Source organism: Alligator sinensis, unplaced genomic scaffold (assembly GCF_000455745.1).
Source record: "Alligator sinensis unplaced genomic scaffold, ASM45574v1 scaffold1096_1, whole genome shotgun sequence".
Taxonomy (NCBI): domain Eukaryota; kingdom Metazoa; phylum Chordata; order Crocodylia; family Alligatoridae; genus Alligator; species Alligator sinensis.
Window position 1 is genome coordinate 346,698 of NW_005842984.1, and position 14,649 is coordinate 361,346.

General features: G+C 39.6%; 1 protein-coding gene across 4 annotated transcripts in view; it reads right to left on the reverse strand.

The window, feature by feature from the left end:
* Positions 1-12,017, reverse strand: part of BTBD3 (BTB domain containing 3) — a 19,422-nt gene extending 7,405 nt beyond the window's left edge. For 2 of the 4 annotated variants that reach the window (XR_003091987.1, XM_006036617.3), the window contains exons 1-3: positions 4,589-5,995; positions 3,950-4,040; positions 3,343-3,461 (exon numbers count right to left, since the gene is read on the reverse strand). Coding sequence is in view for 3 of the 4 variants with exons in the window: in XM_006036617.3 (XP_006036679.1) it covers positions 3,343-3,461; positions 3,950-4,040; positions 4,589-4,935 (557 nt within the window). In the remaining variant the exon portion in view is untranslated. Of the gene's footprint in view, positions 1-3,342; positions 3,462-3,949; positions 4,041-4,588; positions 5,997-11,344 lie in introns of those variants that run through there. The other 2 variants (XM_014526238.2, XM_025192947.1) reach the window with 2 other exon arrangements.
* Positions 12,018-14,649: the final 2,632 nt, after the last annotated feature.

Genomic DNA, 14,649 nt, shown 5'->3' on the forward strand with positions numbered 1-14,649 from the left:
GGTATAGGCATGCAAGCCCCACAGAACTAACCTGGGGATAAGCACCCATGTCTCAAACTACCTGGGCATGGGTGGAGTGTCCCCAAAAGGGGTGCAAACTAGAGACTCTATAGTTGGTCGTGTTTTAAATTGTATTGGGTTTTTTCCTTTGTTTTCTATAATAAATATGTCCTTTGTGTTTACACTGCTTGCAAGGAGGGGGGTTGGTTTATGCAGGGCACCTCAGCCAAATTCAGTGATCCCAGATTTTCTGGGTTGGGGCTCAAGTCACAGTGAAAACTTACCAGGTACCCCAAAATTCAAACCTGGCCCTGGTTGCTGCTGACTGGTGCCCAGAAAAAGGGCAATCCTGTGATGTGGGTATGGGCAATTCTGTTCTATAATCTGACTTCTTCTTATGAACTGGGATTTGACTGCGACTCTGGCCACTTAAGTGGATTTCTAATTAATGATGAAAAACTGGTAATGCACAAGATGCAGTAGGGCAAAGAACATAATCGACTATGAGTTCTAGATAAACCAGGTCCAATAAAAATTAGGTATGTTTTTTTCCCCAATAATGAACCTCAAAGAATGCTACTCTTCATATCATATTTGGAGTATTGGTTTTGAGTATATACATACCAAAAGGATATACTAAAAAATAGGAAGTGAAAAAGAGTTCCAATGCAGGACCAGTCCTTGTAACCTTTCTTTCTTGATTTCAGCAGAGACTATTTGTAGGAGAAAGTGCAGGCTTAAATTCCCAATTGTCTATATATTTTCTTCTAGCATCTCTCTGAGTTTATTCCACTGTATATACTTCTCCTCAGCAATTTCCAAGTTTTTTTCTCCTTTCCATTCCCTCTCTGTGGCTTGATAGTAGAACAAAACAGGGTGGCATGTGTTTTACATTTAAATGGCATAAACATTGAGTTTAATATGCATGAAAGTGAAGAGCTAATATAACTGATTTAAAGCAGACATAGCACAAATCAACATTTGTAACATTCCATATTTGTTATTTTGCCACAGCACATCCACCTTTATGCACACTGCTATTTTAGTTCAATCCAGTTTTTCAGCACAGTAGGTTACAACTGTATCAACCTGTCTGAGGGTATAGTGATGTGGACAAATTGGGATTACAATGAAACTATCAGCCTAAATTAAATTTATGATTGGTAACCTAATTTTCAGTGTTAGGCACTAACAGAGCATGTCAGCTAGTATATGAATTGAACAATGTGTGTCTGTATTTGTGAAGTTACAGCAAACAGCTAACCAATTTTGTCGGGAGCATATTTACTCCCAGCCAATAAAGGATATTATTGAAGATTCTGTATCCTACAATAGGTTGACTAGTGTCTGTCTTGTAGCATTCACTGCAAAATTCACCAAGTAAGCGTTAGTTACACCAGGGCCTGATGTCTATAGTTGTAGTTATATCATATTGTAAGAATTTGTAATTTATGTATTTTCAAATTCCATATAATTTCTCATAAAGATCTCTTCATCCTTTTTGACTGAGAAGGGCAGGGGGGCAGGGAGGATTGAACTACATGTTTCTCTCCTGGCTGATCTGGGAGCTATTTGGATCTTCAGTTTCATGCTGCTACTTGAGAATGCTGTGTGCATCAGCAGAAGCACTGGGGCACTCTGCAGATTCAGGGAGAAAGAGATTGCTTCCTAAGCTCGCATGTGGAAGGTTGTCTGAACAACCAGGAAAACTAAGAGGTATTTTCTTTTGGTTTTTATTTTGAAATACAAACTGAATAGTCTGAAATACTTGACAGCCTAGTCTGTCAGCTTGCCAGGGAACTGGAAACATTCAGATCTGTTGTAGTCTTTCTGCGCTCCATGCAATGGGAATTGCTCTATTATATTTCTGTAGGCAAAAAACAAGTGAAAACTAGGAGCCGGCATTTTATGAGGGGCACCTCAGTGCAAACAAGCTTGAGAATCACGTAGATGTTGGTATCAACATGCCCTTTTCCAGGTTTGTTCATTGTACCCCTTTCTTCCTAGCAAGGGAGAATCCAAGTACCTTACCCCCTCCCAGAGGGAAAGTGACTATATCACACTCTTTTGTAGAGCACAAGCCCTAACTGTACATAAAATACCTTTTAAATAACAATGTGCAAAGTACTGGAGCATGGTGCGTCTAACCAGGTGGTTTCCTGCCATAATTTTATAGCCAAGTCATATATTAAAAATACTGCAGGGATTTTGATTTTCACAGAAACCACTATTCAATATGCATGCCAAACATTTCTAATGTTCACAGAAACAACTGAAAACTGTGCAGCTGTATACAACTTTGAACATGACTGTGTCACTGAAATGTGAGAAAGGGACTGTTTTGCAATCAGAAGGTAGTCAAGGCAACCCACAAAGCATATTAAGTTGTTAACTAGGGATTTCGCTCTTCCATGCAACAAAATCAGCAGCATATTAAGAGGGTTACTCCCAGATATTGATCTGAATTTAAGTGAAAAACAACAGCACCCACAAAAAAACAATGGCAGTTTTTAAAATTGGAGGGGGAAAGAGCTGCAAACAATAGTTTTCATGACAAAATTTCAATTCCAAAATCAGAGAGTTACAGGCAAAGCCCAGGTTAAATCAGGAGGGAGACAATTTATGTTCCATTATATTCCCTTTATCCAGTGAAAAAGTAACACACTCCGATTCAGGCTGGCACAAAGGAATCCAATAAACAGAAAATCTGAAAAAAAAAGTGATTATGCAAGCCCCAACAATTTTTACAGGGGGGTGAAGAGAATATGTTCTTTTAAACATATATTTTTAATAACTTTCTAATGTAGCAATACAAAAAAAGAGATTTAAAAATTTTAGGGGCTGTGTTTAGTAACTTAGAGGATTTTTAAACAGTCAAGAATTCTTTACAGTAAGTTCATAAAAGGAGTTAGAAAAATGCTAATGTAGGAATCTACCAATTGTGATTTCTTACTTTTCACCATACTTTCAAAGTAAAACAGCTCTTTTTGTTAGAGCTGACAAACCTTTCTAGTAACTCTGTTCCTTTGTGTAGTGTGTGTAGTGACAAACCAAATCAATAGGCATTACAGTACACAATGTGCCCAAAGATCCCTTGTCAAAGTCATTATTTATAACTGCTTACATTAGTCTAATATATGCATGGAGGGGGAGAGAAAAGTGGGGTAAAAGTTTAAAGTTTTAAAATATTAGAAGTACAGAAGAAGTAATATTTTTGAACAACTGTTTCCTTTCTAGTTCTGTGTCTTAGTTTAGACTGAAGTCCAATACTTTAACCGTGACCCTACCGGTATGCACATACAGCATAAACAAATACTTTTCCATGAGACGAATGATGCTTACTTCAGCATAGCGAGAAAAGCAGCAGGCTCAACATCTGGTATACGGATTTCATCTTTGTCCTCAGCAAGCTCTCCATAAAACATTGCATGGAATACAGAGCTCCCAACAGCTAAGACGTACTGTTGAGAAAGGGAAATCTTATTTCATGCTTTAAACTGTAAGCATTGCCATCAAAAACAATGTGGGAGAGCACTACGGACATACTAAGCTACACGGACGTTGATGCTGTTGTATGAGAATGAAGGCAAATTTGGTAACAAAATTACATCATTTACCTCCTAGAAATGCATGTACTGTGTTTAAGAAAGCAGTAAAGAATTTCTGAACCTTACTACTTCTAAAAAAAATCTTCACAATGATATCCTTAAAAGAAGTAGTCAAAACAGTTTTCCTAACTTTACACAGAGCATCTTTTATCATAAGCCCCAATGCTGAACTGGAAACATAAAGGAAGGTAACAACTGAAATATGTCATTGGACAGAGCCATTTAAAATACAGACTTGGGTGCGTCACTGATTCCGAGTCTCCCACGCTATATTACAATGCGCCACTTAGAGTTTCTCTTGCTATTCCCACATCTAAACTGATAATGCAGCTGTTGCTTACTTTGTGTCCTGGCAACCGCTGGGTCGCACCTGGTGGTCCAACCACGAAATGAACATCTGCCATCAAGTCATTGTTGAACATCACTGCATTTCTACAAACAGAAGCAATGTGTTAATTTATGGTATCTGACATCCTACTTCTGCCCAGGCCCATGAGACTGAATTTTGTTACACCTTCAAGTTGCATTTTAGCTGTAAGAAAAGAACAGCACACAAATTAGAGGAAAAAATAAAAATAAAAAAGACCCACACAAGTATGAGCACTCTGGAAATTATCACACAAATATACTGGGGATAAAAGGGGCAAGAGAAACTTTGAAAACTTTTCAAAAAGTGGAGATCAAGATCAAGGGCATATATTACTGAAACAAGAATCACTCAAGAGGGAATGCAAATACCTATCAGTTTAAAGTACTGTAGCTTGCTACAGCAATTTTATCTACTTCAAAAAAACAGCTGCTCTGCCTGGAAAAAGAGACTAAACATTTTTCCATTACTTGCATTACAACTACTTGCTTAGGGAAAAGGAGAATCATGTTTTATTCAAACGTATGAAGCTGAGAAACTAAATATTATAAACAAATTTTACAGCCATTCACCGCTGCATATAAGCCTTGAAAAAAAGCTGTCCTGAGCTTACCTCTCTCTGATGGTGGGATAGAGCCCTTGCCAGTTGGGGGCTGGAATAGTGTTGTTGTTGTTGAGGTTCTGCTGGTGGTATTGCTGGACAGCAGTTGTGTTAGTGTTGGCTGGTTTCTTTCGGGGAAAAATATCAGCAGCCATCTTCTTCTTCTTTTTGGTCTTCAAAGTAATGATTTCATAGCAAACTGGAGGTAACTTGCTGCTACTACTGCTGCTACTGCTGCTGTTGCTGCTGCTGCTGCTATTTCCCTTCTTAGAGCTTTTCTTGGACCTGTTCTTCACTGTCTCTGGAAGCATCAAGAAGAAGGTAAGACATTTCATGTTCTTCCCCTTATCATCTACCATGAGTATCCTTGTCTGAATAGCTAGATAGCCTAACTAAATAAGAACATTAAGAAAATTTAAGAGGGAACTAGGATGTTAAATAAAAAGCAGCAAAGCTCAGATTTTGCTTCTTTTTCAGCAAGACAAGGTGACCTTTTCAGTGCACTGAATACAAAAAAAAGGCTTTAAGTTTGATCCAGTACTTGATTTGTTAAATACATCCCCATCCTTACTGCCAGTGTTACTTGCTTGCAAGCTCTTTTCCAAATTTCCTGAAACTGGATCACTTGAAAGTGCTGCCCTGTGCAAAGAGAGGATGCCTCTAGCTATATAGCACTGGCTTTTTGAGTCAGGTTAGCAAGATGTGCTGTAGCACTGCTAGTCTGTTCAGCTGGCTGAACTTGTGTGTTGAATGGATCTGAACGGAGTAGGTATTACAGCCCTGCAGATGGAGTCAGACAGCCAGCGTTCTGAGCCAATAGCTGAAGTCACCGATAACGATTGGACCCAGCAGCACAGTGACACCTATTGTAATGTGCATCACTCTAAGATTAAAGGGACAGCAGTTGCACTCTTCATTTAACATGTAGCGTTAAGTAATAAGGGAAATTGCACGCAGTTATGCAAGTGCTTGAGAAGCCAGCAACGTGTGCACACTATGGATCTTTTCTCTCACTGGTCATCTTTGATGCTATTCAAATTTCCACAGGGGAATAAAAACAGCACCGTTACATAAGAAGGATTAATAGATCTTTAATATAACATTTCCGATTAGAGACATTTCCCCAAGGAATAGATATAACAAAGAAAACTACTGCATGCTTCTGTAGCATTCTAACAACCACTGCTATAAAATTAGTTATTAAACACCGAATGTTATGAAAATCAAGAACTCAATTTCAAGCAAATTAGCTGCCAACATAAAAGAGAATGATGCAGATAAAGATTCTCTCTCAGTGCAGTTTATACTCTGGTGTAACGTGAAGAGAGATGAGGTCACAGATTTCCTTTTTAACTCCTTATGCTTCTAGTTAATATAACCATCTTTAACAGGGTCCCAAAACACTAAACTGTGCTAATTAGGGCACTTTACACCAGACACCATTGCACTGCCTCAAAAGAAAACTTCTAGATATGCAAATCAGATTCAAGCAAATCAGACTGCATACATTTAATCAATGTTTCAAAGCTTTAGATGAAAAAGTCTGCATCACTTAAGGAGTCTCAGTTAAAATCATAGTTTGAGATATGAATAAATGTAGATTTCATTAATAAACACATTTGAAATAACAGGGTATGAGATAGTTAAGCCAACCAATTTTAATATGAAAGAAATGTACTTCAGAGTCATAATCTCACTGAAGAATTTAAATATAGAGTAGAGCTGCTGTGGTGTTTAGCTGTGCCTCTAAAAACTTGGCAGGATTAACTATTTGGTTTTTTGGTTTTTTTGTTTTTTAAATACATGGACCCAAAAATATCAGTTATTAAATCAACATTTCTCAGTATCATTTTTTCTTGTTACTCACCACTCAAAGGCAATTTCATAATTTTCTTTAAATTTCACAAAAAAACAACTCTTTGCTTTCAGAATAAATCTTATAACATTCAGGTCAAAACAATTTTCCTGTCAAAAGTACACCAGTGAAAAGGAGGCTAAAAGAGGGGGTATAAGCCTGAACCCAACAAAGTCAGTGAAAGTCCTGCTATCAATTTAAGTGGAGCCAAGATTTCACCCAGAGTAGTCAATGGAAAATGACTGCAACTCAGTTGCTGGAAGTCATGGCCATGGCTCCATAAGAAGCAAAGTTCATTAATGACAAGAACTAGCTGCAGGCATTTCAAAGATTATGCACTCTTCCTGAAAATGAAGCAAGTTAAATGGATCCACCTGGGGAGTTGGTAGTGGGATTTAAATTCCCATCTTAGCCGAGTGAATTTACAAGTGAATGTACGTGGCACTTTGTAGCTTAAAAGCGCTGTACAGACACTGAGAAACAACTTACACAACCTCAAATGGCAGATATTTCCTTAGCAATATGGTTACAGTCTGCCACAGATGGAAGGCTGGCAATATCAAAATTTAGGAGGGGAGCTGACAGCCTAGGTCATTTTAGTCTTTAGAAAAAGAAATACATTCTACAGAAATTTCTCACTGTAACACAGCTCTAGGGAACGTGTAAAATGAGAAAAAGGGATAGGGCATCCCCAGGATTTTTTTGGCAAAATGAATTATTCTCTTTTCCCTCCCCCTCCTAGCCCCTCTGAATGAGCTTCACAACCCTTCTGGCTGTGAGGATAACCTCCCTGAGCGTGCCTGAAAAAGTCATTTCACAAGAATAACGCTTCAGAAGTTTTACAGATACAACCCCCATGACTGTTTTATTAGATATCTGAATGATCTGATCTTCAAAATGAGTTTGGCAGAAAAGGCAAAAAAACAACAGTACTCTAGGGGGGTGGGGTGGAAATTGGATTTTAAAAAGACTGGGCGTGAAAAATCCATTTTTTAACACTATGTAAATATAGAACAATACTACACTTAGGATTGTCATGCCTTTTTTCAAATAGGTTCCTAAGGAAAAAAAAAATCTACAACAATCTCCCAATTATTTCCAATAGATTTTGGTGGCCCTATCCTGGAACCGCCTCTGGATTTCTGAAGAAACATAGTTCTGGTTAACTCAGTGTAGGAAAGGGTAATATTAAATGCAACCATTTAATATTATATATTAAATATATAATATATTTAATATATAATATATTATATTTAATATAAAATATATTATATATAATATCAGCAGTTGACCAGACCTTGACCTTCTGAAAAAATACTCTCCTGTACTTTCTTGGGGAAAGAAATGAACAAAAACCATCATCAGCTGCTGCAGCATATGCAAAATCAGAGAAAAAACTTGATTGACAAGAAGATGGCATCTGGATGATAGGATAAAGAGCTACCTACACTATACCCAAAATGAACCTAAATGCCACTGTTTTGACTGATTTCCTGCCACACAGGAAAAAAAAGAAATCTACACTGTGATGAGAAGATTTTCTGCAGAACTGATGCTACAAGGCTCCAAAGAGCATCCTGTGATGGATTATCGACCTATGACGTTTCTTTGTTTTTAACTATCTTCCATTAAACCTGCTGAAGTTGCTGTAACATATAAAAGCATATAATGATGGTCAACCTTGTGTGAGGAAAGAAAACCATTAGGAAGCTATGAATAAGATTAGTTGACCATAGGATGGGGAAAGCTCGGAAATTTCAATTAGGGGCTTACAATCATTTGACTTAAAAGATGCCATGGGAATAGAAGCAATATGTATTCTGTCTATGCGCGGAAACAGAGAGAGTGCACGAGCTACTAAGGTAAAATCAGTAGTGCTATACATAATGCTGACTGTTATTTCTGCTCCTGTGGCAGCTTTAGACCATGTTCTTCTACACAGCTGTACTCTTCTAGTGCACATACATTGTTAATGACTTTACACTTTAGTGTTTCAATATAATTAGTACAAGTTTCCCATAAACTGATTTAGTCAAGACCATAACAGATCAGCCTGCACCTGATGAAAACACCTAGCAAATGGATTACCTTGCAGTCTTTTTTCCGAAAGCGTTTATGATGATTTTCTAATGCCCTATAAGGTTTAATTTCTTCTTTCATTCTCAAATTCACATTATGAGAACTAAAGGTTTCTTTATTTTCAAAAGACCAAAGGAGAAATAATTTCTTTGCAGAAACAATTAGCTGCTGCAGGAGCAACCATTAACATTTTAACTTGAAAGATGTTGGAAGTTCCCAACTCAGTTCCTAAAATTTGGGCAATCTGAAAATCCAAACCACCAGATACGAAGAATTAAGGAACAGAATACAACTATATGGTCTCGTATGCCACATACACACCAGTTCTTAAACAAATTGGCTGCTGGAAATTGGGGTGCATGTGATAAGTGGGGAAGTATGGTAATGCTGGGCTGTGGCTGGAGCTGGCTTTGCCCACTCTGCCTAGCTGCAGCTGTACTGGCTCCTTAGGGGCTGCCATTCTGGGACCCCCTTTAAACTGGCATCCAAGGCTGGTGCCCCTCTCCCCTCCCCACCCCCCAATTAAGCTACTACAGGGCTCCCTAACTGCTAGCCGTGGGTTCCAGAAGTCCTGCATACTCGCTGCACTGCCCCTGTGAAGCAGGGTTAGTTTCCCTTTCCTCCCGCTCCTGCTGCAGAAGTTGCTACTGACTCAGCAGCAGCTTCTGCCCCAGCAGCAGCTTGAGGGTGCCCTGGGACTCCACTTTGCTGTATATCCTTGCTTGCCAGGAGCATAAACGCGGGTAGCCACAGTAGGAGGGAGCAACCAACTGTGGGTTGCTCCATTAACCTCCTAGGGAAACAAGGCGGGGTGGAGGAAAGGGAAAATAACCCTGTACATACGGAATCAGAGACAACCTCAAGCTGCTATTGGGCCAAGGCCTGCTGCTGCAAGAGCTGCTGTTGAACAAAAAAATTGTCCACAGGCAGCCAGTAGCTAAGGAGTTAATGGAGCAGTCCATTGTTGTGGCTCCCTTCTACTGCAGCTGCCTGTGTTTATGCTGCTGGCAAAAAAACAAACAAACAAAGTGTTTTCTTCTTCACTCTGCCTTTTGAAAACAGGGTCTTATCTGGGGGGAGGGTGGTATGTGAGCGAATATGGTACTCCAGGGCTGGGATATCTGCTTCATTCTCATGTAGACAGTTAAAAGCAAGTTATGAGATGTATGGAAACCAGCATCTGGCCAAAAGTTAAAGAAACTCTGGGGCTAAGGACAGAAGTTACACACAGATTGGTTTAAGTGATCAGAAACTGGTTTAAACCTGTAACAGAACACGTTCAATGCACATCAACCAGTTTCAAAATCGCTGCAACTGATTTAAGATAAACCTGGCTGAATGCAGTATCAGACTTAACTGTTTTGGGTCAAACCAGTTTATGAAACTTCTGTCCCAGACCCCTTCCTGATTCAAGTTAAACCAGAGTCCTCCAGCATCCCAACATGCTTTTCAGCCCTGGTCTGAGCTGTGCTGTCTGATCCAGCAGAGAAGGGCTGGGGGACAGGAGAGGCAGGGACTGCTCCCTGCCCCGCCCCAGGCAAACCCTGGCTGGGATCTGGGGCCAGGGATGGGGGTTAAACTCCCCTGCCTCTGAGTATAGAGCTCCCCTGCTAAGCTTACTGGAAGTTACTGCTGGCAGCCACTGTGGACTACAAATCCCAGTGACCCCTGGAAGAAGTGATAAGTAACCCTGCAGACTCCTGCTGTTGTGATTGTGAACTGCAAATCCCAGAGACCTTGGGGGCAGCAAGAAGCAACGAACACACAGCCCATGCTGGTTACATGCCAGAGAGCCATGCTCTAGCACCCCCCTGGCTTCTGGCTGCATGTGGCTGCACTTCCTGAATCAAATGTAGATGTGTGTCCAGTTGTTTCTCAGTTTAAATACTGCATTTTAGACTAATCTATAAAGACTGAATTGGTTCAGCCTTGGGCTTTTTGACCATCTGTACTTAGCCCTACAGTCTATTGTGGTTTTAAATCCAAACTTAAACAATGCATGTGGAATGCTGTTTCTAATTACCTTTTAAACCTGTTGTGAAGGATGCCATAAGGGGCATACTAGAGTGTAAATGTTAACACAATGTAAACTCTGTTGATGCCAGTATAAATACACCAACAACTCATTCACAAATTATTTATTTTCAGGGATCAATGAAGGTATTTTCCAATAATGCCTAAGTCTTTTCATGGTATGGCAGGAAACATAACCAAGATTTCTATAACTGTCTCTTAGTATGCCATGTTTTGTTTTCTTCCCTAATTATATATCAGTACCATGGAACAAACACTCCCACAAAAACTAAGATCTCATCAGAATTCCTAATTGTCCAACATTACCAGATCTTATTTACTGGAAAGTTATTCCAAGTGAGTTAGAAAAAAAACATACTTCTCATCTGCTACATTGCCAACTCACTCTCATTTGGTGTGGCAGTTTTTTAATTAATTTTTGTTTAAATTTTAGATTTCCCTTCATAGACTGACTTCACAAGGTACATCTTGATTTGCAGTAATGAATACTCAAGATTAACACTTATCAAAATGTATCCATCTGTCCAACCCACACTATTCATTCAATTTCTACTAATTTGAAGCTTTCAATTAAAGATATAAAATGTGCTGGCTCCTCAAATTCAGAATGATTTGGAATTAAGAGTTAAATTTCCTACACCTTTAAAAGCAAAGGATTTTGGAGACTAAATTCCAACAAATCACACAAACAGATCAACAGAAAGACTTAAGAGCCTAAAATATAGTACTGAGACAGATTTTTGTGCTTTTGTCCAAGAGTGCAAACCAAAAAAACACCCCACACCTAATATTTTAGGTACCTTCAAGGCCACTGCAGCTAAACTTTCTTCAGTAAAGGTGCCTTTATGCTTAGATTTCTCCTTCTGTCCATACACAGGGTTGCTTCCATCTTGCTGGGGTCAGTGTCCATCTCATATCTATGCATGAGAAAGCAGGAGCACCTAAATCATGAAAGGATGGATCTGGTAGGTATGCCCCGAGTATCCCTACCACATAATGACAGCATTTTGTTCAGCACAAAGCAATGCATCCATCTATGGTCACTTTTGCTCAAAAAATGAATGTATAGTGTACTCCCAATCGCACATGTACCTGATAAATACATTCACACCATTCTTTTATCTGTATAACAGAACGGCAGTTCCATCCTGTTACCTACTGTCTGCACTGTGACAAAGTCCAGCTACCTGAATGTAGATTCAGTGCATATATTCACTAAAGGCAGAGCATCTTTCAGTCTCAGCATCTACTGTCTTGTAAATTAATTGTATACTGGCTGACTGATAACAATTACTCGACGTAGTTATTACTGATAACTGTCTACTTGTAACAAACCCTACCCAGTTTACACTACCCTAGAAACAGTCAAGGGGAAGCCGATGTCAAAGCAGTGCTATTAGCTTTGACAGTGACACAAGCCAGGCATTTTCACAGCTGCTCTCTCCCCTCCTTTTCCAGGTTTTAGTAGCAGCCACAACAGAGACTATTAGTTGCCTTGAAAAGGAGCAACACTAATCAAGTTTCAGGGCTGCTAATACCACAGCAGTGACAGCACTGTGTCCTTAAGGATCACTGACTGTTTATACTATGTTTGGATATCCTTCCTCCTCCCCAGTCCCATGCATTTAAATAGAGTATAATGTATTTTGTAGTAAACAATTATTGGATAAAATGTAAGGATTCATGAGAGGAGAGACTGGAACACAACTCCTCGGTCCTCACTGCGTTTCTTCAGTCAAACACCCACTTGTTCTCTCTCTGGTCTTGTAGAGCCAGTATTCCTGGCTGAACAGTGGCAAAGAGAAGAGGTGGGTGGTGCTCCCCATCCCAGAAGTGATGATGCTCTGGCCGCTTGTGCATTCTTAGAAGGTGGGAAATGCGAGTTTGATCCTCCACAACCCAGGCTGAGGAGGGTGCTGAATCTAAGGCTCCCACTTCCTGTAAGTGTCATCTCCTGTCACATTTTAAAAGAATAAAAGAAGAACTTGGGTGCCTAAATCCCAGAATGGATTGTGGCCTGTGAATCCTCCTCTTACAAAGGAACCTCCCTGAAGCCCCGAGTTAAGTGCTTAGTCATTAGAGACTTCAATGCTCCTTATTGGCTAGGTTACACATTCCCTCCCCATCTCATCCATAATGCTGGCAATTGTGAAGCTCATTCCTAGGCTTTTGCCATACACTGGATAGGAGATTTAGGTGCCTAACAGGAATTGCAAATTTTACTCAGGGAACCAGATACCTGAGTCCATTTATAGATCAGGTCCTTAACTCATTTTGGAGACATCTACCCAATTATCTTCCCTCCCACTTATGATCCTAAAAATCGTATTGGAAAGGTTAACTACTACTCTTTCTGAACCTGAAAAAAGAGGTATACCTCTAATTTTGATTTCCTCAGGTAACAATTTGACAGTATCTTCCAATTTTATGGCTGCTTCAAAAGTTCTGAATCGGAACACTGAAAAAGACCTTAGTCTATCCATCAGTTTTGCTCTAGTACTGCTTGCAAAAGCTGGCTTTGAAGTTCTGTTCACAGAACTGGATGAAGACCTTCTGAAAAAAAGAGGCGCTAATGGGATGGTAGATTAGTTAAGACACTTAACAGAAGCGAAATATTAAGGTTAGAACAGTGGAGGCCATTCCTTCTTTTTTAGAATAGCCAAGAAACTTGGTGAAGAACAAAACAGAACAAGCTGACAACCCAATGGTCAGTTTAAAGACAGTATATGGTCTCAGAATGGCCAATACCGAATGATTTAAAGAAAACAGCCATAGAAGATACTTATACAATGACAAATCCATTGGGAAAAATTTCCTCCCACTCTTGTTAGTAGTTGTCTTATGTCCTTAAAATACACTACTTGATATAACTTTAAAATGTATTTCTGCTTCTCTAATTGCAAACGATACCTTTCCAGAAGTGTCCAAACTTCCTTGAATCCTATGCTCTCTCTCAGTAATACCTTCAGCAGTGAGTTTAACTTAAAAAATTCTGTGCAATAATCAAATAACTTGGCTGCCTTTTATTTTCATTGTTTGTCCTCTTCCTCTGTATTATTAGAGAAAGTATACTCCGCATTTCTGCATATCACCTCTTACTGGTCTTACTAAACCAGGTTTAATCTTTTTAATAAGTTCTCATACAGAAGTCTTTCTAAGTCTTTAACAATTTTCACTTCCCTTTTCTGGATCTTTACTGCAATTTACTTTTTAAGGATAGGACAACCAAAATGGAACATAATACTTAAGACAAAGGAATATAATTTATTTCTTTATGCCACATTTAGTCCTTTTGGCTAGATTTCAGTTACTGATTTTAATTGTGGTGCAAGTATATGGTACTAACTGGTAATAAGATACAGTGCTGTATGTACAAGTGGAATGGGATAGAATTTTTAAGCACTTGGAAGAGAAGAAAGTGTTCAGGAACAGTCAATATGGACTCACCAAGGGCAAGTCAGGCCTGACCAGCCTGATTGCCTTCTATGATGATATAGCTGGCACTGTCGATGCAGGGCAGAGAGTGGACATGATACACCTTTACTTTAGCAAGGCTTTTGATACGGTCTCCCACAGCATTCTTGTAAGCAAGCTAAGTACAGGTTGGATGAACGGACTGCAAGGTGGATAGAATGCTGGCTGGACTTTTGGGCTCAACAGGTAGTAATCAATGGCTCAAAGTGTAGATGGCTGCTGGCATCAAGTGGAGTGCCCCAGGGGTTGGTCCCAGGGCCACTTTTATTCAATATCTTCATTAATGATAAGGAAGATGGGATGGAGTGCACCCTAAGCAAGTTCGTGGATGACACCAAACTGTGGGGTGTATTAGATACACTGGAGGGTAGGGCTAGGATTCCAAGTGACCTGGACAAATTGGAGGATTGGGCCAAAAAGAAATCTCATGAGGTTCAATAAGGACAAGTGCAAAGTCCTGCAATTAGGATGGAAGAATCCCATGCACTGCTACAGCCTGGGGTCTGACTAACTAAGCAGTAGCTCTGCAGAAAAGTACCCGAGGGTTATAATGGACAATAAGCTGGATATGAGTTAACAGTGTGCCTTTGTTGCCAAGAAAGCCAACAGCGTAATAGGTTGCATTCGTAAG